A 23,032-nucleotide genomic window follows, 5' to 3' on the forward strand; every position below is an offset into this window, starting at 1 on the left:
CTAACCGCTTTAGATCGGGTTGCCCCCGCAATACGAAAACGTTGAATATCAAAGTTGTCCAACATATTGCCTATGCTTACCGTGAAAAATTGACCTGGATACCAGGGTAGGATTCACTGAGAATGGTCCCAATATCCCCTTCTTCGCCTTGGGCAGCCCATTCAACGGCCTTGATCAAAGCTGCGCCGCTCTCACGTTCAATTGGGGTCCAATGTCCAGTACGGGGAAGTAGCACAATCTGAGACCCCTGCGCCAAGTAATCACCCATCCCATCAAGGCAGATCCTTTGGTCAAGTGCAATATCATCCTTGCCCCAGAAAATGGTCGTGCTGGCTTTGAGAGCGCCCGGTGGGCCTTCATCAAACAACCCAGCTCCGCTGCTCGTCAGCCGCTTTCCGGATGAAATGCTGTGCAAGCTAGCGACTGTCTCAATAGACTTGACCCAACGCGCCACCGATGCCCGATCGCGGTAATAAGCCGCCATGTGGATGACATGCGCGAACGCGCGTTCGCTGATGCTGGCATGATAAGAATCACCGCTGGGAGTTTTAGTATCCGATTCTGCAGCGGACGGTCCCATGGTGCTAGCCATGCTGTTGGCCACGCCGAGGGGAGTACATTCGTCCTTGTTGTACGAGGTGAGGTGGCAGCCTTTCAACAGTGAGTGGTTGCCTCCGGACATGAAGTAGCAGACAATTGGCGTTGGTAGCTGCATGGAAAAGATGTAGCCGGATAGAAAAAGCTGGCGGCCAAGAGGAGCGAGGGTTCGGAGTGCTTGCATCAGCGGGACGCGAGCGTTCAATGGTGAACGCCAGGCGTTACCGAGCATCTTATTGGCCGAGAAGAGCAGACGGCGGATATTGGATTCAACCAATTTCATCTGAATCGTTAGTTGAGATAGACATATTCACCGGTGTTCTGACATACTGATGGTCCGTTGGACAAGATGAACCGATGAGCTAGGGACGGAGCTTCGGCGGCGAGGCGCATGGACAAGACACAACCCCAATCATGGGCGACAATTACGGTTCTCTTCTTGTTGCTTTCGTTGTCCGAGTCCACGCCATACTGGGTCCGCAGGGTGACAATCAGCTCTGTCAATTTCTCCAAGACGTTTGTTGCAGTATATTTTTCTAGGCTCTCCGTGCCTCCATATCCAGGAAGGTCAATGGCAACGAGTGAAACGGCCTTTTGCAGAGCAGGATTTCTGATAATGCGTCGCCAGACGGCCCAGCTATCGGGGAATCCATGGATGAAGATGACCAATGGTTTATCAGAATTGATGGTTTCCGGTGTGTTTGGGATATCGTTACTGACAAAGTGGAACTTGAATCCGCTCTGCAAAGTTAGAATGTGGTGAGAGAGACCTTCGAAGTCTTTAGATAAATCCCACAGGCGATTGCGAGCTAGAGGATCAGCAAAGAACCTTCATAATGGTGAATACATAGCTCACCAAGCTGTAGGTCTCGTTTCTCGTTTTCATTTGGGCGTTTGAAGTATGTGCCTTTCGCCAAGGCAATGAAGCCATAAAGAAAAACCGTAAGGAAGCCGTAGGCAAAGACGGCCGTGCTGATCAAGGCATGGGACAAGGATTTACTCATATTGGAATCATGTGTTGAAGGAATGAAATGGAGTGAGTCTGGAATAAATCTAGAGGCAAACTGAGCTCGGGCCATCCACGGGTACTAGGTCCACGTGTAGCGTCACGCCTGAGTCAGCGATGGGCTGATGGATCCGTGGACCGGTGGACGGGTACCTCCATGCAGATATGAGGTATAGTTATAACATATGTATACTTCCAACAAGATACAGATTCAGGAATGCAATCATATTATGCTGTAAATTGTAGGTAGTTTACAGCTTTTCTCAATCTATGGCTTTTACCGAACGCCACCTTCACATGCACAAATATTATTGGTAGGAAACAGGTCCAAGGGAAACGGGGTATTAACAAGAGCCAAAAAAAAAACAACAACAAAAAGCCATCATCTCGTCGAAGGAATATATACAGAGTCAAAGAACGAATCCTAATTGTTCACGGTTGTCGTCTACCAAGCGTCCATACCTGAAAAATGAGCAGGTTAGCAGAATTCTCTTATAGAATGACGAGGTACTTACTCTAGAAGTAGCCGGAAGAACCAAACCTCCAGGTCTTCATTTCGTAAGGTCAGCTGTGCCCAGCGCTGGCCCTGCTTGGCGATTTGAAAAGCTGCATTTTTGCCCTCCTCTTCCGAGGTAAAGTATCGCATGCTCTCAGCATACTCGTTGCCTTTTAAGCTGAGAGGGACGTAATGTACCCAGGGCTTCAGCCACTCGTCATGCCATTCGCGGAAGATAGCGATCTTGTAGACAAAGCTGTTACTATGCAAGAATGCGTGGAACCGCCCGCTAAAAGCGTTGCCGTCGATGTCGACTAGGAACTTGTGCGCCCACGCATCTTGTTGCCCGGCCTGCTTGAACACCCCAAAGTATTCAGTCTGCGCATTGCAATCATCCGGGTCGCACTGGCCGATAAGTGTGAACTTGACATCGAAGGAATCACGATACGCGTCCCGGTTGGCGACCTGTGAAACCCAGCCGTCTCCCCGGTGAGCGAGAACTTTGGTGGTGCCCAAGGCGTTGACGTTGTCGACAAATTGCTGCCGATGCTGTCGACGCCACCCACCCGCGCGCGAAAATCCACCGGTTGTGGAGCCACGCCAGTACATTCGGTCAGACTTGGCCTCCCACGGATAGTCTTTCTCGGTGTCGTAGGGGACCTTGTCAGCCCAGTACCAGGGACTCGGGTAAATAATGTCCTGGAAGCTAGAGATCTTGCTTTGCGAGAAGATCGGGAACAGATCGTGGACGACATCGAAAGCGTTGGGCCGGTCAAAGAATCCGTATGTATGGCGGAGAGAGGGGGTATTGCAGATGTCAGAGGCCGCCGTGGTGTTGTAGATGAAGCCGAGTTCGCCCCACGCATAGGAATCAACGTCGTCAGAAGGGTTTTCGTCTAGTGAGCGCGCTGGGCTGTCAACCGGACAAGAGCCTCGGGAGTTTGTCCAGGTCGGTTGGTGTGCGAATCGATTGAAACGAGTGGTGCGCACCCCGTCAATGCGGTCGCCTTTGTTTAGGTCCGAAGCACGTGGGGACCACGCATTGGTTGGGGTTTTCTTGAACGCTGCTGGAATAACGAAGTCCTGTGCTTTCTGCACCAAGCGCTGGAGGTCTTCGTTAGGGAGGATCACACGTGGCTCGTCGTGGGTGTTAAACACCAGGTCCATGTCGGGCAGGTATTTCACAAAAGCATGCATCATACCGGCCGTGGCGTCTCGCTGCCACTTGCGGTCATCACCCCCTCCATCCGTTAGAGACACCTTCCCGTTGCGAATCAGAACACCGAGCACCGCATTGTCATATCCAAGTGTCTCGCGCGCCCGGTCGCGAATCGTCTTAGGTTTCACACCCCAGAAGGGAAGGAGGCTGTGGTAGATCGAGTCGAAATCATCGATGAGCTGTACATTTCTTGACTTGGCAAACTCGAACCACTTGTCGAAAAATGGCGGCGGGTGCATATTGTAGCGGCGCTGGTATTCACTCACGGCCTCGGCCAGAGTTTTTGATTGGCGTGACTGCGCATGGTTGAAATGCTGTTGAGCATTTTCAATCAGACGCGTGATCGGGTGTTCCTTCTCGGGGAGGTATGTGGTTTGCCCCGCATGGAGTTCAGGGTGTTGTATCGGTTCGGGAGGAGGTAAATCTATGGGCTGCTCTGGGGGAGTCGAGGATCGTAATAGTAGGAGAGAAAGACAGGCAAGAACACTGATCGCAAGCAAAACAATCAACCGTTGGATGCGCATGCTGCCATTGGAGAGAGGCATGAAGAAGGAGAGCGAAGCTAAGTCTTAAGGAGGGTTCTCCATAAGTCTAGAGTTGACCTCGGGCTATTAGCCTTATCCGCCAAGCCTTTCTAACGTAATCGCCACAATCTAACTAAATATAGTTAGTTCTACTCCGTAGGGAGCAGTTAACTGTTGCAAGGGTTTAAAAGACAAAGCCCATCAATCATATTATAATATGGTCTATTTTTATATTGGGTGGTCCCCAATTCTTGAAGGGGGCCAATCTATCCAATCTCCTAGTATGTGGCGTTGCAGGGGATGTACGCCATAATCTAATCCTATACAACATACGTGTCACCAAAAGTGCTTGACTACATTGGTTTAACATTCTACAGAATATCAAGAATATCCTTCAGATATTGGTTGGTAGAAAGATGGTTGAAACCCTCGAAGGAGTAGTAGCTCTAATCACTCATGTTTAATAGTACGTAAACTATATATATGTAACTATACAACATAGTCCGTACCCCTTGATTCTCTACTCGTTTATTGTTGACTTCTATCATTAAGGGGGAGAAAAAAGGGGTACAGTTTCATACGCACGTCCTCTCCAAAAACAAGATCTAAACAAGTACAAAACGAGATAGTTATATCACAAAGTAACTCGATGGATGGATGATAAATGAGGTGTATACGTTATGACATCCCTAGAGTTCAACATTGAGATACTGACCAACGGATCTTTCTTTCGAAAGAACCACCGGACATGTTATATTACTCCAGCATACACTAACGTGCCGCCCAACAGCACACCCAATTAAGCACAGAAGCCGCCAAAGTTTGCAGCATGTACTTTTGCGCCTGCTTCACATGGGAGTAAGCCATAACACACAATAATATCACCAAAGACACATGACCGAAGTAAAACATCTTTCTGCGTTCTTGAACGGTTCCCTGCACAAGCCAAGTCTGGAGTCCCTTCTGGGAAGCAGGCCGCACGAAGAGAACGAGTAGCACTGCCGAGAATATCGCAACTAGGCCACATTGGACGTCTAAGTCTTGGACTCGCTTGAAGAGCAATATACCAAATTCAGGATGGCTGGATTGCACGAAGAACAGCGTATACAACGCGGCGTGAGACAGTAGAAGAGAGACAACCACCCGACCTAAGAGACGGTGATACGGCGTCAACACTGGCTGAGGAATCCCAGTCAGAAGAGATAGCACAGATGAGGCTGTGGGCCGAGAGATGTATGCCGGAGACATCAGAACCTGCAGTGGCAGTTGGGATAGGCCAACTCGGCCCAATGCTTTGGTCAAATGGAGGTAGTCTAGCATGTGAGCTCGTGCTTCTAACCCGCCGGGAGACAAGACATACCATCACCACTGTTCCATATCGAAAGGCCTATAAGCCATAGCAGCCACAGCCCGCAGACAAGATACTGTCGGATCTTTCCAGAAACCAGCCCATCCCACTTTGCGGTTGATCTCGTAGCAAACCGAAAAATTCGGATGGCGACGATGACCACAATAATTGACAATTGTGCGTAATATCCCCGAAGATCAAGTAGCTCCCTGCGATGCAGCTTGTCGTCTTCGGAAAGAGAAATGAAATGGTATGGCCACGACATGGCGACTGAATAATAATATAAATGAGAAATGAGGGTTTCTGTAGGGTCACAAGCCAATTGACATGCCAGTGAGACGCGGTGCGGTTCAAAAAAGCATGTTTAGAATGTTGATATTGGTATCACAAGTTTATTTGATATGTATACTGCCGGTGGAAAAATAAGAAGTCCAACCACGTATGTGCCTGCCTCGGGGGCCCCGGGGCCACCTGGCACCCCGGGCAGGGTTCCAAGGTTGCTTTTTGCTGACAAATGAATCTCAATTGCCCAGGTGCTCCCAGGGCGAACTTCCGAGGTCCACCTGAGCGGCCCTTCTTTTTACGGGCACTATACCGTAGATACACCATGTGAGTGGGTTACATGCATCGAAAGGTGGTTAGTTGCGAATTTGCTTTTGACTACCTACCCTGGCTAAACAGTATGTAAAACCTCTACATTAAAAACGCCTGAAAGAAAAGGACGTTTGGCTATTCTCTAACCTGACAGGATGTCTTGTTGGGTATTGGCCGAACAAGTGCATAGTTTAAGGAGAGGTCTGCATCTCATCCTGATTGCCACCAGCAGTCGTAGCAAAGTATCGGACATCCACATCGTCATCCTCCTGCAACTTCTCCAGGCTAGGTACAACCCTTGACTGAATCAATTCCAGGCTCTGGGGTGATGGCGCGATAGGCTCTTCAGACTTCTCCACCTCAACCAAGGTCTTATCGGCCGGCAGACGACGCAATGTGGCGATGAGAACGGCGTAAGACTTGGCGACATTGAAACGGATGTTAGGGATTTCATCCGTAACTAGGCGTTCCAGGATAGGGAGGAGAGAGCTCTCAATAATTTCGAGGTTGACAACGGGGGTGAGAGTCTGATAATTAGCATTGATCGATGTGATAAGAGAGGAAACTTACAGAAACGGCAAAGCACGTCGTCATGCGGTAAAGATAGTTAGGGTGTTGACCCATGGCCATCACTTTGGGAATGATAGAAACTTTTGACCACTCCACGCCGAATACCTCTGTCAGTTTCTTCAAGTTCTCAGTGGCAGCCTCTCGGATGGAGAAGACAGTGTCTCCGAGCCAGCCCATGCAAAGATCGCTCAGCTGCTCGTCAAAGAACTGGACTCCAAGTTGACTGGCAAGAAGCGGAATATATTCAATGATAGCAAGGCGGACACGCCATTGCTTATCCTCGGCCAGTTGAACAATGGCGGGAAGAAGAGACTGGGAGAGGAGCTGGATACCAATGACTATAAAGGGTAAGAAGACATACATAAAGCAAAAAGAAGAAAAAAAAGTCTACGGGCGCTTACCTTTGTTGACTTGCTCGAGCTTCGAGATGATGTGCAGGCGGACGTCGGGGAATTCATCCTTAAGCATTTGCAGGAACATGGGGAGTAGGTGTGCAATAGTCCTGGACGGTCAGTACAGGTTATTGCTAGTAGAAAGGCTGAGTACTTACTCCTCCTTGCCTAGGATAGGGGCGAGCCCGCTGATTTGAGTACCGAGGGAAGCCCGGACATGCTGAGAGGGGTCAGAGACAAGGTCTTCAACGCTAGTCATGATCTCATTGAGAAGAGTGTCGCGATCGATCAAATTGCAGAAGCCTGAAAATGTGTTAGTCAGGTATCAATTATACATCATTTGGGTACCATACCAGGAATTTGGCCAGCAATTGCGGTGCGAACCTCGGCCTCTGTATCTTTGAGGAGCTTGACAAAGGCAGGCACCATGTCGCGGGTGACAACCTCTTCGTGAACAGCTTTGGCGATCTGCATACATCAGTTTCGCCCAATAGTTCGAAATTCAGGACAATGTACCTTTTCATATCGATCGGCAACCATGTATCGGACTCTCCAGCTCTTATCCTCAAACAGATTCCGCAGCGATGTCAACAAAACGCCGTGGCTAGGTTGCTGTTCTTTCGGAATTTCCTCCGCAATCGCAATAAGAATGTCAACGGTAAGCAGACGGACGCTGTCCTGGTCATCGCTCGCCAAGTATTGGAAGAGGGGAATTATTTCTTCGATGACGACCTGGCTTTGCATTTCCTTGACAAACTTGGCCAGATTGTTGGCCGCCTGTCGCCGCACCATCGGGGTTTCATCGTGTACCAAAGATCCAAAGTGCTGTCGGAGACTCTGTTGCAAAGCCAGAGTAGCTTTCTTGTATGGTGTGGAGTAAAGACCAGTCGCAGAGACCTTTGAGGTGAACCAGTCTGCCTTTGACAAGCGGAGGACTAGCGGGACGAAATACTCTTCAACTTGGTTTCCCGAGAGCTGCTCGCATACCTTGTTGAGAGATTCAACGGCCTGAAACGTCAGCATGCGCCCCCAGAAAGTTTCAGCTGGTGTGGTACCTTCTCCCGCACCAACGGCTCCTCGATAGCCGCCAAATTCTCCAGCGGGGAGAGCAACACGTGCCCGTGTTCGGGGCCCCCGACATATTCTGTAAAATTGCCCAGCTCTTCACTCAGCGCAGTCAAAACTTCGTCCTCGTCCTCGACGGAATCTATCACTGTTAGACGGGGTGCTTAGACGGGGTGCTAGGCGATTGAAGGCTGGACAAACCATCAAGAAATGGGATGAGCTCCTCCCGGGTTCGGTCGGGCCCAAGTGCAAGCGCGATCGTGGATAGACGGTGAATGGCATTGAGTCTGAGAAGAACATCGTCGTGCTAAAGAGTGTGAGCTCAATATTGTCTGCATGACCGGAGGGAGACCTACCTTCAACTCGTCAATGAGCACGGCGATGGGGTAGAGCTCATCGTTCTCGTTCTGGCCCTCCATTGTGGATTTGGATATGTATTAAGGACAAGCGACGAGTCCCGGTCCTGAAAGGGAAGAGGGTGGTGTTGGACCTGGCAGCACTTCGGCAGAGGAGGTGTAGGAGGCAATGTGATGGCTGATAAGGATTAGTTCCGACTTCGCGAGATGGCAAAGGGGATGGATAGTGGTAGAGTGAGGGTGGGGTTTTGGGCCGCATGGACACCTTCAGCAGAAGCATACCTCGACAATTGAAGAGTACCTTGATCAACAGAAAATTAATAGATTTGTCACAAGTTCGTAAAGAGAAAAGAAAAAAGCCCCCTTCGATGATGCAGTAACCAGAGCAGGGCAGTCGAGCTTTGAGTGTTTACTGGTGTAAATTACATACTGGCGGTGTGCGCATAACCCTTTGAATATGGAGGGGAATTACCATACCAATACCATTGTCACAAAAGAGGGGGGGATCTGTGGCGGTGGTGGCTTGCGGGCAGAATTTCCACCAGCGCAAGAGTCATCCACGACTTTGTGCACCGATCCCTCTAGGGCTACTTCTTAAATTCTGTACGGGATTTCCCTATATTCTATCGGAGTTGCCTACTTGGGTTTCGCTCTGGTTTACCGGAAATTTCGCTGATTGACACCAGAATTCGCAACCCCCACCATGCCCACCATCTCGGTCGACAAGGCCGCTCTTTTCAAAGAGTTGGGCCGAGAGTACGTCTCTGGATCTTGTCATTGAACTCTACTGACATCTTTGCAGGTATACTACGGAGGAGTTTGATGAGCTGTGTTTCGAATTTGGTAGGTTGGCTGAGAAATCCTTGCGGGGCATAACTGACTCTGAATAGGAATTGAGCTCGACGAAGATGTACATCCCCCGAAACCCAATTAGAACCAATGCTGATCTCTTCAGACTACAAACTCGGACCGTCCTATTGTTGATGGGAAGCAAGAACCTCCGCAACTCAAGATCGAGATCCCCGCCAACCGGTACGCATGACATCCGAAGAGAAGAGATGGAAGAACCCAACTAAGAATAGATTAGATATGACTTGCTGTGCTTCGAGGGCATTGCGCTCATGTTGAACATCTTCCTCGGCCGGCACCCCCTGCCCGAGTACAAGTTGACTCAGCCAGCACAGATGGAGCGGATTATTGTCAAGGAGGATGTCAGTACTTCAACACCTACTGCCCAGGTGGAGGGGCTCCGCTGACCAAAATTAGACCACGAAGATCAGACCCTACGTGGCCGGTGCTATTCTACGGAACATCAAGTTCGACCAGGCTCGTTATGCGTCCTTCATTGCTCTTCAAGACAAGCTCCACCAGAACTTGGCCCGTCAACGAACCCTGGTATCAATTGGTACCCATGATTTGGACACTGTGAAGGGCCCCTTCACTTATGAGGCTCTATCTCCGAAGGACATCAAGTTTACCCCATTGAACCAGACCCAGGAGATGGATGGCGAGGAATTGATGAACTTCTACGAGAAGCATCAACAGTTGGGCAAGTACCTGCACATCGTTCGCGACTCTCCGGTCTACCCAGTCATCTACGACTCTAACCGGACTGTTTGCTCTCTGCCGCCCATTATCAACGGTGATCACTCGAAGATCAGCCCGAACACCACCAATGTTTTGATTGAGATCACAGCCCTCGATAAGACAAAGCTGGATATTGTGAACAAGATGATGGTCACCATGTTCTCCCAATATACCTTGGAGCCGTTCACCATCGAACCTGTCCAGATTGTGTCTGAGCACAACAAAGAGACTCGCGTAACCCCCGACATCGCTCCCCGCACTGCTCAGGCTGAAGTCTCGTACATCAACCAGTGCTGTGGCCTGAGCCTCAGTCCCGCCGAGATCTGTACTCTTCTCACAAAGATGGCCTTCCGTGCCAAGCCCTCGACTACTTCCTTAGACATCATCAACGTGGAGATTCCCCCAACCCGTGCCGATGTTCTCCACCAGTGTGATATCATGGAGGATGTGGCCATTGCCTACGGCTTCAACTCGCTGCCCCGTGCATTCCCGAACATCTCTGGCACAGTCGCTCAACCTCTCCCCATCAACAAGCTTTCCGACATTGTTCGTGTGGAGACTGCCATGGCCGGTTGGTCAGAGGTGTTGCCGTTGATTCTGTGCTCGCATGATGAGAACTTTGGTTGGTTGAACCGTGAGGATGACGGAAATGCCGCTGTCAAGCTGGCCAACCCCAAGACACTTGAGTTCCAGGTTGTCCGTACCAGCCTGCTCCCAGGTCTGCTCAAGACCATCCGTGAGAACAAACACCACTCTGTTCCCATGAAGATTTTCGAGGTCAGCGATGTTGCCTTCAAGGATCTGTCTCTGGAACGCAAGAGTCGCAACGAGAGACACTTTGCTGCTGCCTTTTACGGCAAGACTAGTGGATTCGAGGTTGTTCACGGTCTTCTTGATCGTATCATGGCCATGCTCAAGACCAACTTCCTCGCCGAGGGCGAGACCCCTACAGGCGACTCGTACTATCTCAAGAAACTAGACGGTGTGTACCCTCTCGAACCAGACTAAAATATTTGCTAACAATGTAGATCCCACTTACTTCCCCGGTCACTCTGCTTCCATTCATGTCATTATTGACGGCAAGGACCAGGCCATTGGCTCCTTCGGTATTCTGCACCCTACTGTGCTGGAGAAGTACGAGTTGAAGTACCCAGTCAGTACTCTGGAGCTGAATGTTGAAGCTTTTATGTAAAGCAAGCGGGCCTACAGATCGATCAGTAGATCGATCAGTGACTGTTTTTCCGATCAGAGTTATGACCAAAAACAAAAAAAATTCTATACAAATCCAAGAAGATCCCCAGTAAATGACGTGTCAGAAAGTAGCTTACTTTTACCAATCATTGCGCAGAACGCATTTCAATATAGAGTACAAGTCGACCGAAAAGAATATGTAATTGAACATAAAGTGCAAAAGGGGGTATCCGAAAGGAAGAGTCCAGCTACCGAAAGAGAGTTTCGCCATAGCTCCGGTAGAGGTAGGTAACTAACGAACAAGGTGAAAACCCCCTACAATGTAGCGCTAATGATAACTAAAGGGTATCGACAACGCTACTTCTGTCCATCATCGAGCCGATGACCGCGGAACGAATAATAGTTGGTTTGCTTGATGTGTCTGGCCTTGCCAGTTCGTTCATCGTAAATGCAAAACCCATGAATTGCGGCGTTGGGTGGTGTGTAAACTGATCAATTAGCCTTGGCTCCCATCATTTTTTCACAAAGGATAACATACGATGGAGGGAGATTGCAAAGTTGTCCTGATCCGGATTGGATATCCGATGCAGACCAAGCTTGTCAGACATGTAGGTGACATGGTTTTCGCCATAGGTTGTTTTCTTGGTGAGCTGTGGAGGTGAAATTCGGCCATCCTCGATCTGCTTTTGATCGGGCCACGAGTACAGATCTTCTTGCAGTTTGCCTTTTAGGACCTGTTCCAAATTAGCTTCTATCTATCTGTCAAATCAAATATGACTTACCTTCATCACGCAGTGTGCATTTGCATGGTCATGAATTGTGCTCCCTTTCCCAGGGCTCCAGACGAGAATCAGCTGAAACGAAGTCAGCCAAGTAATCGTTGCGTTGAGGGGTGATAATTCCCTTACCAAATTACTCTTGCCGTTTCCCTCATCAATCAGATTCCTGGTGTATGTCCTACTCGCGTCGCCCAACGCATATGAAGCCCATTCATCCGAATTCGAGACGTATTTCTCCATCAATAGTTGTATCTCCATGGGATCGACATCGCTAGAATCCAGACCCGAGCTTGGACCTAGCGCAGAACTAAGGTCATCCACGAGCTTCTCAAAGGCAGATTTCTCAGTGATCGATTCGGATCCGTTAAGGAACGGCATGATGAATGGTTGTGCTAAGCGCGTTTGGGAGGAAGTCTATGTAACGAGGAAGCGATATCGGAAGTTGGCCGAATGGTGAAACCGAGAGTTTATGTTGTATCCACCACAACAGAGATATAGACTAGGATAAGAGTTCGTACAAGAGATGTATTTCCATTATGATATTCGAGATCAACTCGAGTAATACGATGTTCATTGGTATATAACTAGTTAGTTGCCCAAGTTGCCATCAAATTTGGCTACGATAGCGATAAGAATTTCATGCCTCAGGCTGTCAATGACATAATTGCCCTCGTCGCCTTAGGCGCACACCCCGCCCTGACTAAAAACTGCGGTGCCACAATTCAAAGATTGTCGCCGCAAGTCCCATTTCTCCTTCAAAAGGTTGTCGCTCAACTCACTCGTTTTTAGCGAGGGACATACATTAAGTCCCGTGGTACCAGGGATTTCTAATCGTTTTTTTTTATTGATTTTTTGCTTGCTGGGTCAAATCGCCAAAATGTCGACCACTATTGAAAAGGTGAGTGCGGTCAAGATTTTTGAAAATGGCACCGAACAAGTTACTGACAATGCCTTCGTACAGATCAAGGATATCGAGTCCGAGATGGCTCGGACTCAAAAAAACAAGAACACCTCGTATCACTTGGGTACGCGCACACCGACGACTTTTCACCGATGACGTCTTCTGACAATATGCAGGACAACTGAAGGCGAAGCTTGCTAAGCTCAAGCGTGAACTTCTGACCCCATCTGGAGGTGGTGGTGGTGGTGGATGTGAGTATTCCAGACCTGAACACTCTGCTAGGTGCTAACTTGTGATTAGCTGGCTTCGATGTTGCGCGTACTGGTGTGGCCAGTGTGTAAGTTACCCGAGAAGATTGCGATTGCATACGCTTACAAGTGCAGTGGCTTCATTGGTTTCCCGTCCGTCGGCAAGAGTACACTGATGAATAAACTGACTGGCCAACATTCAGAAGGTTCGTTAAAACTTCCTTGACAAACGATTTCTCTAACACCCTCTAGCCGCGGCCTACGAGTTCACAACCCTCACAACTGTCCCCGGTCAAGTGATGTACAATGGCGCCAAGATTCAGATTCTCGATCTCCCAGGTATTATCGAAGGTGCCAAAGACGGCAAGGGTCGTGGTCGACAGGTTATTGCCGTGGCCAAGACTTGCAACCTCATTTTCATCGTCCTGGACGTGAATAAGCCATTGGTTGACAAGAGCGTCATCGAGAACGAATTGGAGGGCTTTGGGATTCGCATCAATAAGAAGCCTCCCAACATTGTGTTCAAGAAGAAGGACAAGGGTGGTATCGCCATCACGAGCACTCAGCCGTTGACTCATATTGACCACGACGTAAGGTCGATTCCACACATAATCTTTGACGAGTACTAACAGATCCCAGGAAATCAAAGCTGTAATGGGCGAGTATAAGATTTCATCCGCTGATATCTCCATCCGATGCGACGCCACCATTGACGACCTGATTGATGTCCTGGAAGCCAAGAGCCGCAGCTACATCCCCGTCATTTATGCGCTGAACAAGATCGATGCTATTTCCATCCAAGAGTTGGATTTGCTGTACCGGATTCCAGATGCCTGCCCAATTAGCTCGGAGCATGGATGGAATGTCGACGAGTTGTTGGAGATGATGTGGGGGAAGCTCAAGCTGCGCAGAATCTACACGAAACCCAAGGGCAGAGCGCCCGACTATACAGCACCTGTCGTGCTGCGTTCCTACGCATGCACGGTCGAAAATTTCGTAAGCATTGCCCTCATCTTTCTAAGAATTATACTAACGAAACAGTGTGACTCTATTCACCGCACAATCAAGGACGATTTCAAGCACGCCATTGTGTATGGTCGCTCAGTGAAGCACCAGCCGCAGCGAGTCGGTCTTTCGCACGAGCTTGGCGATGAAGATATCGGTAATTCTACCAAATCAAAACGAAATATGAATTTTAAAGCTGACCAGCTACAGTGTCGATCGTCAAGCGGTAAAGGATTAATGTCAACTCCTTGACCTTCATAATCCGAAGCGGCGAGATGATCCAAGCGCTGTGGTCTGTGCCCTTGTTGCGCCTCCGCGATCTGACAGGTTTCTGGGACCTCCGTAAGACGCCACCGGATCCGAGCGTGGATAGACTCGTTCACGGCAACATAATTAGAGGGGAAAGTCTTGGATACCTTTTTGACATCAAAAATCAGCGGTCATGCACAGCGTTGCTGAATTTTTGGTCTCAAGGTATAGCTTGACTTGATTCGATGAACTCGAGTTAGGCTTCGGGGGTTACACAAGCCCAAGGGCACGCACGAGGCGAAAAGCCATGTCTTTCTGATATTCTTGGCACCTTCGGTAGTTTGTGGCCTTTGAAGCCACCAGTCCATATTGTTATGATGACCCTTTTTCTTTTCATGTTCTTTGTCTATCAGCGCAAAAAAAAAAAAAAGTTCAGATCTTTTTATGGCACTCTTGTATTGTCCTAAATAAAAAATAAAATAAAAGCCAGTATAAACGGTCTGCTCGTACGGAGTACTTACCTACTACTCAGTACTTGGTCCCTACGATTCCACCCTGACAAAAGCCACTGCCCTTTTCTTTTTCATATAAAAATAAAAGATATCATGTCAGACCAATCAGCCCCCCTGGTCAATTCGTATTACATTCAGTGCTTGAAAAATTTATGTACCATCATGCGACTCCTTATCGCCCTGTACCTAACAGACCCTATGTACAGATCCGAGGACGCCTGCATGGACAATTATTTTAATGACATTCCGATTGGCATGTTCCCCTTGCCATTACTTCCCGTCCTGCACAGCATCCTTGCCAGTAATTCTAATGTTTATAAGATTTTCATTCATGGCTTGATTTCTTTGTTCGCATTGCTTTTTTCTCTTCTGATTTTCTTTTTCTTTTTTTTTTCACTTTCGAGGCTGACAAGTCAGGCCACAAAAGGTCTAGACCTCTCTGTTTGTTAATGCCGATCACAGTATTTCTAGCCGTCAGCTTGAACGCTCCGTGGGGAAAAAAGGAACTCGATAGCTTCGACGGAAGAGCCGGAAGGGTAATTATGGTGTGCATACCTCCGTACTCCATACTCTGGTGCAGAGAAAGGCCGCGACTCAACGCATTGACCTACTGCTAATAGTTTAACGGTGATCATGACGAGGTCGTATATATGTTGTACTCGAAAGCCACGAGAGTTTTGGGTTGTAAAGCATTACGGAGTACGGAGTATATGTTTAATTACCCCGGCATTGCTAGTCTAGCTTCCGATAGGCCTAGGAAGTGAGTATATTACCGAGAGCATGATAGGGGGTTCCAAATGGACCTGTCAACTGACTAGCACGTTTTCTCAATCTCTTAGCTTCTGGCCTGCAACTACTTTCCGAATTTTGAGAGAGAAAAAAAAAGTACAGATCTGCACAGGATTGATATGCAAACTAACAAAAATCTTTCAACCAAACAGAAAAAAGCAAAAAGTGAGGCAAGGCACAAGGGATTTATAAGAAAATAAGCGGTGAATGAGAGAGAGATTAGTCGAATTACAAACGTTTATCTGATCGATTCCCATCCAATACATCCAGTACATACCTCTTGTATTGTAAGTATATTAATTTACCTAATAGGGAATTCTTATAGTCTATTGAGTCTGACACGCTACTGGGTAGTTCTCATGAACCTCTGCGGAGACACAAAACAGTTCTAGTAAGGTGGAGAATGCAAATCGCCGATTAGTGAAAACGAGAAAGGGGGCTGTTCACGATCTGGTCCGTTCTCAGATGGAAGATCGGTGTATGGAGGTAGTAATATATGTTGTATTCCAAGGTTAGTATATGTTGTATTAATATATGTTGTACTTGGTAACCTCTTCGTCAGGTGACTGTGAGGGCACCGATCGCCCGCATCCCTTATAACGCACGTTGTAGCCGTGCCAAGCGCCCCACCAGATACCAGATTTTCACCATTGTATCAACTTCCCATATATTTTTTTACTACGCCACGCATGTCAATTCAATTGAAAATATTGAGGATTGAATTCAGGATGCCGTCAAAGCATACCATCAATCTATGAAGCCTAATATCGCTAGGTTAGCCCTTGAATTTGGGGCAGTTTCTTGGTCTGGCGAGTCTCGGACTCCGTGATCACGTGATGTAATAGTCCCACCACTTTTCCTTAATCCACACAATCCCACATTTCCCACCAATCACTTGGTGCCTGCTCTTCCAGACCCACACCCCGAGGTCAGTCCTGCATGTCCAATACCGTACGTTCTCCAACCCGAAATGACACAGGATACCTTGACGCTTCCAGAAAGTTGATAGTCTTCGCGAATGGAATAGTCCTCAATTTCAACTGTCCGGAAAGACTTGAGTTCTCCGACAGCCGGTGGGCGAGGTGGTCCCGTTGTGTTGAACATAGTGATATCAGACACTTGACTCGTGTCCGTTGGCCCTGCAGAGGACTGATAATCACCAAACTTCAAGTGGGAGAGGCAAGTAGTAGCAAACATTTTCGAAACTGGGTCACAGACATTCTTGGAGAACCTTCCGGTCAAACCAAGTTCGCTTCCAACGACGTAGCTTTCTGACACATCATCTGTGTAAGGCACAGGATGGCTAAGGTCTAAAGAATCGGATGCTTCGAGAACATTCTCTTTAAAGCTCTGCCATTCATGGAAAAACCGTAACGAGATAACCTCAGATAGTAGTTATTACTTCTAAAAATTTACAACAGTCCTCTACAATATAATTCAATTTAGATTCAATTCAGGTTCAATTCAGATGGAATTCAGATGCAATTCACTTTACAAGACCCTATACCTATATAACTAGTGAATGGTATATTATAACTACGTATTATAGAAGGCTTCGTCTGTTCTTGATCTTGCTGGAGGTCACGCGACCCCCAGTGGTCTCTCCCAGTTATTAGTCCCCATCACGATATAGTTCTTCTTCTCTCTCTCTCTCTTCTCTGAGCAATTCATGAGCTTTCAGTTTCACTACTACTAGTCTAAGAGGTTATGAGTTCTTTGCCGCGTAAGTCTCTGCTTTACTGCATTCTTCACGTCCCTGAACTTTGTCTTTATAAGATTAATATAGCCCTTCGTAGTCTCGGCCAGATCATCCTTAACCTTTAGCTCAGATTGCTAAACGAAACTGTTCTAGTCAATATCGGCCTTCTTTATTTTACTTCGGACTATTAGAACTAAATGAGCACTCTAATCAGATATATAAACGCGATATTAGAGTCTCCGAATATGTTAAGGAACAACATCTCAAGAAGGAAGAGGAAAGCCTCTTATATTCTATTCCCCCCTCGTCCTTAATGCTCTGCTTCTGCTCCCTATAATCATGGTGTATGCGCCGAGCTCGTCTCAAAAGAAGTAAGCTGTGAATGGCACTAGGACGAACTGAGTAAGGTCGACTAGTTTTATAAAGCACAGCGTGGAAAGGCCACAGTTTCTGGCGCAAAAGCCACGCACAACCGTGTCCTTTCCGTCGTTACCCAGACTTACTCCGTACATTTTTTTTGCTCTCGTGGAGGATCCATCATCATCCCCGTCGCATTGCATTGCATAAGCCATGCTTTTTTTTCCCCAGAGTAGCGAAGCATTTTGGCTCTGTTTTTATTTTATTTTGTTTTATCAGACTTTGATTGGGTATGAAGTAGATACTGATTTGTATTTTATCAACATACATATCTACCATTAATTTCGTATGTTCTATGTTGTAGAGACAATTCTATTAATTCTGCAACAATTCAACTTCCCGGAGATACTTCGGACAGAATTAGAATTGCAACAGGTCAAACGGTACCTGAGTCGAGTAACACCAACCCTTGGTTACCCTACATAGTACAGTTGTGTACCCCGAGGGTAACAGGAAATTTCTCCCCGCTTGAATATGACAGCCAAGAATGACGGTCCAAATTGAAAGAAGCAATTATACGAAGGGGAATTTCAATGTTGACCGGTCTAGACTTGTTCCTGCTCCATCTCCGAAATAGTGGAAATGTGTAAAGCAATGGCCTTGCCCTTAAAAGATAGAAATCTCTCTCCAATGGCGTCAGCCCAGCATCTACCCCGAATTGCCCCCTAGTTAATGTTGTTGTATGTTGTATGTTGTAACTGTGGTAAAACCTCCTACTAGTGAACACGATTTCCGTTTAATTAAAAGGGCTAAAATTAAAATATTTTAAATTTCGTCACACATTTTCTTTTGTTTCCCTTGATTTGACTGGCGCAAAGTAAAAAAGAATTTGACGGCAACAGGCATAATGATTGGTACTGCGACCAAATCAGTGACCAAATCAGTGACGGAGTGGGCTGTTAAATATACCAATTGAATCCCTTTCTAGTACACGGGTGTTGGAATGATTTGTCAGACCTCTTTAATATGTACCTTTGTTTTGTTTTTGTTTTGTTTTTTTTTTGCTTTTGCTTGATTCTTTTCGTTCAAGACACATTCCATCCCGGCAGGTTTCGAGAACAAATTCTTCCCAATGGCAGTAAATAAACAGGCCGATTTCACATTCGGCTTTCCTCGTGGTTGAGTCGAACAAGCGGGGTCTCGTTGGATATTTGGGTAGTATCCAAATAGATCTCGTCCAAGAGAGAATAGCCGTTCTATAGGAGAGCATATTATATGTTGTAGAGGCCCGTCCTACGGTTTTCAGTACTACCTTGATATTCAACCTACACTTCGTACCTCTTCCCATTGCTATATGCTCTATGCTCTATAGTCTATACCTGTTCTTTACTTCTATCCAATTCTCTCTCTCTCTCTTTTCAAATTGAACTGTATTCAACATGCAAGATGCAAAGAAATGTTGAAGGTTACCGGGCCGGAGGGGACCGCAGTGGGTCGTAGTGGAGAAAGACGAGGGATTTTAGCGCCAAAACCGCATCGAAATGGGGGAAGTTCCCCCTCTTTCCCACAACCAAGAGATGCCCTTTACGCCTTCTGATAGGATGATTCTCCAACCTGCCGTTCGGCCCTTGTATCGGATGGACCAGGTCGTATCAACCGCAGGGCAATGGAGACGGCAGATTCGTCCATCCAAAGATCGTCCTTGCTGCTCCTCATTTTGCTCATTTGCTCACTTTAGCCGTGTCATCTCTCGTGGATGTCTGATGCGGTTCATATGCTAAACTTCCAAGGTTAGGACCCGCCTTTCTACATAATCTTGCCCTAATTGAGTAATATTTCCTTCTCTGGACTCTGTTCAATCCGTCCAATCTGTTCCCTATGTTTTAGGGATTTGCTGGGATTTGCTTTCTCTTACTTCTTCTTCTCTCTCGGTCCCCTTTGTTCTGCTTTATGATTTGTATTCACTAGAGATTAAGACCCCTCGGACCCAGTTTCTTCACCTCCACAATGTGAACCGTGCCCCGAAATGCCATCCTATGAGGGCATGAATTTGGATGTTGAGTCTCTGATTCAACGGTTTGCTTTTTTGGCCAAAATGAAGATATCTCCAACCAAGACTCTTTCAACGGGAGGCTAGTCGATAGTCTGCCTGCCGCTATCCTTTTCCCGGTCCATCCTGATCGCCATCGTCGCCTGTAATGTGCATGCGGGCTTTAGGTTCAGCGGTTCATCGATCCGCTACCCGGTTTCGAGATAAATCAAGCTACAAATTGGGCTGTGCTTTGAGCGAACCCCGTTCCTTTCCGGGTGATCAACCCTGATTTGACCTAAGCTTGGGAGAGAGAGACCCTCAGCCTCGTCAGAGCGAGGCAACAACGGTTGCCGTGAAGGACTAGACATTTTGTCAAACATTGGGTCAAGGTTTGGAGTGAAAATACTGAACGGTCACGCTGTTACATCCCTTTTTTTTTTTTTTTCTTCTTTTCTTTCCCAACTGGAATCCTATGTTACTTACATTTGACGCTATGTTAGACCTATATTGAATACTAGGTTATATTTTGCCAGTATACAACGTACTCGTACCGTCGAGTCTGCCATCCTGGTTGGAAGGTCATACGGGAAATAATAATAAAATTAATATAAAAATAAAAATAAAAATAAAAACCAAGTATAAAACCGCGTTAGCCTTGAGAACGAAGATTTCCATACGTTTACAGTGTAATACGCAAAACGAATTCGACCTGACGAGATGCAACCCCTGCCGCAATATATCTCATGTCCAACCAACCAGATGCCGTTCCCCCTCTATTTACAGGGATAATTTTGAAATTGCGCAAAATCAAAATCGATATAATATTGTATATATTGTATATATTATATGTATTATTGAGATATTATTTTCTACAGATTTTTCCTCCTTTGGAATGGACTTTTTATTTTACTGTATCAACCAATCACTAACCAGTTCGGCTGGATAACTCTCGGGGGAAGGCTATCATGGATTTTTCCGGTCTTTCTCGTGCCAGTTGCAATCGATATTCACAAGTCGTTCTGTCAAATCCACGCGATACTGATCGTCCTAGCCCTGATTTTCCTTTTAACCCCCATTGCCTTACCCGCATGCTCTTCGACCTTCTTGCATATATGGTATACTTTATACAACTCTCCCCTTCTACTACTTCCTTTGTAGTTTATAGAGCTACTGTTCTCGGGGACCTTACTCTCTCTATCTGGGGAATTTGATAGTCTACAGAAGCAGTGGAACATGCATCAGCTTTTATTGTCTTACCCTTAGATTGTTTCATTGTTCCCCGGGATTTCTTTTGTCTCTCTTTCTTTGATTTCCTCTCGAATCGAGCCTATCACCGAAAAAAAAAAAATCCCCCACCAAAGAAAAAGAAAAGCCCTGGTCTCCATTGTTCTTGAGATCTATTATCCATGGAGGAGCCCACCATGGAAACGGAGACTCATCATGTCTCAGAGAGTGAATTCCCACATTCACCATGGGTGGAAATAGGCACATTTACTTCTCCTCAACACTCGCCTCCCATGCCCGAATATAGTGGGTTTGACTATGGTCAATCGCAGCTCATGACGGTGGACTCGTATGGCATGTCAGTTCCGCCACCCTACACCTCCATGCCACTACCCATGCCTTCGCATTCGTGGCCCAGCATGCTCACGACACACTCTCCGTTTGCTGCGTCTGGAATCCCTGTTTCTACCACACCGACATCGGTATCGCCTTCGACTCCCTTGCCTCAAGTTCGAAAGACCTCGACTGGAGGGACTACACCACGCAGGACACTTACCGACGATGACCGACGGCAAATGTGTATATATCACGAGGAAAACAAGACTGCTAAGCAGACTGATATTGGAGGTAAGCATATCTCTTTTATCTGCGTTGAGGGGCTAGGCTGACTTTATATGCAGCATTGTTTGGAGTTGAGAGAAGGTATCATTACAATCTTGTTTTTGTTTTCTCTTCATTTGATTCTAACATATAACAGCACTGTTTCCAAGGTCCTTCGCCAGAAGGAAAAGTACTTAAACCCCGAAGATGGGAGTCGATCTCCCATCAAACGGGCCAAGGGCAGAGTCCCTGATATTGAGAAAGCTCTATCCAACTGGGCAAGAAACTACCAGCGCCAAGGATTTCCCCTGAACGATGAGATGATCAAAGAAAAGGCGCTCTTCTTCGCCAGTACCTGCGGCTGCCCTGAAGGCAAGGAAAAGGTCTGCACCACAGCATGGCTAGAAAAATTCAAGCAAAAGAACAATCTCCTCGGCGCCAGGGTGCGCCGAGGATCTACCGAAATTCGCAGCGGATCAAACAGTCCAACCCATCTCAATACAGACTTTGGATCTGCTCTTCAAAGTCCCACCGGACCCTCGCCTACGTCCCCCATTGATGGCTTCGGATCCCCATTATCACCAACAAGCCAAGAAGGAATAAAACGAGACATGGCCGAACTACCAGATCTGACGGGGGGATACCAACACGGGTATTCTAAGAGTACAACCTCGATCGACACTTCTTCGGCGGGTATGGTCAGCCCAACATCCACTTTAGTCTCCGACAGCCCTTTCACACCAACAAGCCAATCCCGTCTTCCAGCCGCCAACAGCAACACCAACCGGCCGCGCAGCCAGACCTTCCCTCTCGTCCCCATCGATCCAACCCTCCTATCCGCCGACGAAATCACAGACCCGCATCGCCAAAAGCGCGAACTCCAGCAATCTCTTTCGGTCACTACCCTGCAACCTCCACTGGAAATGGACGAATCCAAGTCCACCATGTGTCCAATCCAGCAGACAAACGTCATCAAGCGCAATCGCAGCGACCCAGAGATCACCACAAAGTCCATGCCGCCGCCGTCAAAGTCTACTACTATCTCGCCCATCAGCACTCCGGGATCACCAACCCAAGACGAGGCTCGTCGTGCCCTGGAACTCGTCATCAACTACTTCGATCACCAGCCTTCTGGCCTGGCCGCACAGGAGTACATGACCATTGGGAAACTAATGGAGAGACTTGAGCTTGCCAAGAGCCAGGCTGGGTTTCTGTTGGGTGGCTTGCCGCGCATTGATGAACATGAGGATATTCCCATCCCGCGTGTGACGAAGAAAAGGAGCATCCACAACTTGGGACAATGAGCCCTTGAGCAAGCTACATTTTGCATATCTTCCCTTCCTTTTGTTTATGCATTTATTTATCCCCCCCCGGTCTCCCTCCCTGCTTTTTTTTACTTGCATCGTTGGTTTTACTTCCTCTTGAAGCATTCATTCCCCCCTCCACCTCCAACATTATCTGCGTTACATTGATTTATGATTCGTGATTCCCCCTTTCTATTCTTCCTTTCCTTCATTCGGTGGTTCATTTGTTATTCTATTCTATTCTTTTACTTTTTTGGTATCACCTGTACGAACGTTCTATGTCTTTTTTTTATATCCATTCCCTATCTCTCCAGCCAGCAAATGGCAACGAGATATAAAAAAACCTGGGCAACCAAACAAAAAACATACACATATCCAGAGGGCGACC

At 47.3% G+C, this 23,032-nt stretch overlaps 9 protein-coding genes across 9 annotated transcripts; 3 read left to right on the forward strand and 6 right to left on the reverse strand.

Moving 5' to 3' along the window:
• Positions 1-76: 76 nt before the first annotated feature.
• N7516_004406 (alpha/beta fold hydrolase) lies at positions 77-1,601 on the reverse strand (the record flags this gene model as incomplete). Its single annotated transcript, XM_057217126.1, has 3 exons — positions 77-880; positions 928-1,406; positions 1,454-1,601. 3 exons carry the CDS (start codon positions 1,599-1,601, stop codon positions 77-79), a joined length of 1,431 nt encoding a protein of 476 aa, XP_057079009.1.
• A 412-nt stretch (positions 1,602-2,013) lies between these two features.
• Positions 2,014-3,863, reverse strand: N7516_004407 (putative capsule-associated protein CAP1; the record flags this gene model as incomplete). Its single annotated transcript, XM_057217127.1, has 2 exons — positions 2,014-2,065; positions 2,119-3,863. 2 exons carry the CDS (start codon positions 3,861-3,863, stop codon positions 2,014-2,016), a joined length of 1,797 nt encoding a protein of 598 aa, XP_057079010.1.
• A 750-nt stretch (positions 3,864-4,613) lies between these two features.
• On the reverse strand, positions 4,614-5,455 carry N7516_004408 (ferric reductase-like transmembrane domain-containing protein; the record flags this gene model as incomplete). Its single annotated transcript, XM_057217128.1, has 2 exons — positions 4,614-5,155; positions 5,203-5,455. The coding sequence occupies 2 exons, from the start codon at positions 5,453-5,455 to the stop codon at positions 4,614-4,616; spliced, it is 795 nt and encodes a 264-aa protein (XP_057079011.1).
• Positions 5,456-5,975: 520 nt separating this feature from the next.
• N7516_004409 (protein phosphatase 2A structural subunit TPD3) lies at positions 5,976-8,230 on the reverse strand (the record flags this gene model as incomplete). The annotated part of the gene is made up of 9 exons (XM_057217129.1): positions 5,976-6,311; positions 6,355-6,692; positions 6,756-6,856; positions 6,905-7,049; positions 7,100-7,214; positions 7,263-7,754; positions 7,802-7,953; positions 8,013-8,118; positions 8,168-8,230. The coding sequence occupies 9 exons, from the start codon at positions 8,228-8,230 to the stop codon at positions 5,976-5,978; spliced, it is 1,848 nt and encodes a 615-aa protein (XP_057079012.1).
• Positions 8,231-8,741: 511 nt separating this feature from the next.
• N7516_004410 (phenylalanine--tRNA ligase subunit beta) lies at positions 8,742-10,946 on the forward strand (the record flags this gene model as incomplete). Its single annotated transcript, XM_057217130.1, has 8 exons — positions 8,742-8,770; positions 8,854-8,923; positions 8,970-9,010; positions 9,058-9,077; positions 9,123-9,199; positions 9,255-9,378; positions 9,434-10,736; positions 10,783-10,946. The coding sequence occupies exons 2-8, from the start codon at positions 8,871-8,873 to the stop codon at positions 10,944-10,946; spliced, it is 1,782 nt and encodes a 593-aa protein (XP_057079013.1). The 5' UTR covers positions 8,742-8,770; positions 8,854-8,870.
• A 356-nt stretch (positions 10,947-11,302) lies between these two features.
• Positions 11,303-12,102, reverse strand: N7516_004411 (putative cysteine dioxygenase Cdo1; the record flags this gene model as incomplete). Its single annotated transcript, XM_057217131.1, has 4 exons — positions 11,303-11,433; positions 11,484-11,679; positions 11,728-11,799; positions 11,854-12,102. 4 exons carry the CDS (start codon positions 12,100-12,102, stop codon positions 11,303-11,305), a joined length of 648 nt encoding a protein of 215 aa, XP_057079014.1.
• Positions 12,103-12,559: 457 nt separating this feature from the next.
• On the forward strand, positions 12,560-14,186 carry N7516_004412 (GTP-binding protein RBG1). Its single transcript, XM_057217132.1, has 9 exons — positions 12,560-12,622; positions 12,686-12,749; positions 12,802-12,876; positions 12,926-12,962; positions 13,009-13,079; positions 13,126-13,463; positions 13,513-13,869; positions 13,915-14,035; positions 14,089-14,186. The coding sequence occupies exons 1-9, from the start codon at positions 12,602-12,604 to the stop codon at positions 14,106-14,108; spliced, it is 1,104 nt and encodes a 367-aa protein (XP_057079015.1). The 5' UTR covers positions 12,560-12,601; the 3' UTR covers positions 14,109-14,186.
• Positions 14,187-16,319: 2,133 nt separating this feature from the next.
• N7516_004413 (uncharacterized protein) lies at positions 16,320-16,625 on the reverse strand (the record flags this gene model as incomplete). Its single annotated transcript, XM_057217133.1, has 1 exon — positions 16,320-16,625. One exon carries the CDS (start codon positions 16,623-16,625, stop codon positions 16,320-16,322), a length of 306 nt encoding a protein of 101 aa, XP_057079016.1.
• Positions 16,626-20,922: 4,297 nt separating this feature from the next.
• On the forward strand, positions 20,923-22,644 carry N7516_004414 (uncharacterized protein; the record flags this gene model as incomplete). The annotated part of the gene is made up of 3 exons (XM_057217134.1): positions 20,923-21,367; positions 21,421-21,442; positions 21,498-22,644. 3 exons carry the CDS (start codon positions 20,923-20,925, stop codon positions 22,642-22,644), a joined length of 1,614 nt encoding a protein of 537 aa, XP_057079017.1.
• Positions 22,645-23,032: the final 388 nt, after the last annotated feature.

This window comes from Penicillium verrucosum, assembly GCF_028828655.1.
Source record: "Penicillium verrucosum strain IBT 35672 chromosome Unknown utg000001l_segment0_segment0, whole genome shotgun sequence".
Classification (NCBI taxonomy): Eukaryota; Fungi; Ascomycota; class Eurotiomycetes; order Eurotiales; family Aspergillaceae; genus Penicillium; species Penicillium verrucosum.

Excerpts from the sequence above, each read along its gene's own strand:
- N7516_004412 (XM_057217132.1), top strand. The coding sequence starts at position 12,602 with ATGTCGACCACTATTGAAAAG. Across the intron at positions 13,080-13,125 it reads GACTGGCCAACATTCAGAAG|CCGCGGCCTACGAGTTCACA; the intron begins GTTCGTTAAAAC and ends AACACCCTCTAG. Across the intron at positions 14,036-14,088 it reads GCTTGGCGATGAAGATATCG|TGTCGATCGTCAAGCGGTAA; the intron begins GTAATTCTACCA and ends GACCAGCTACAG.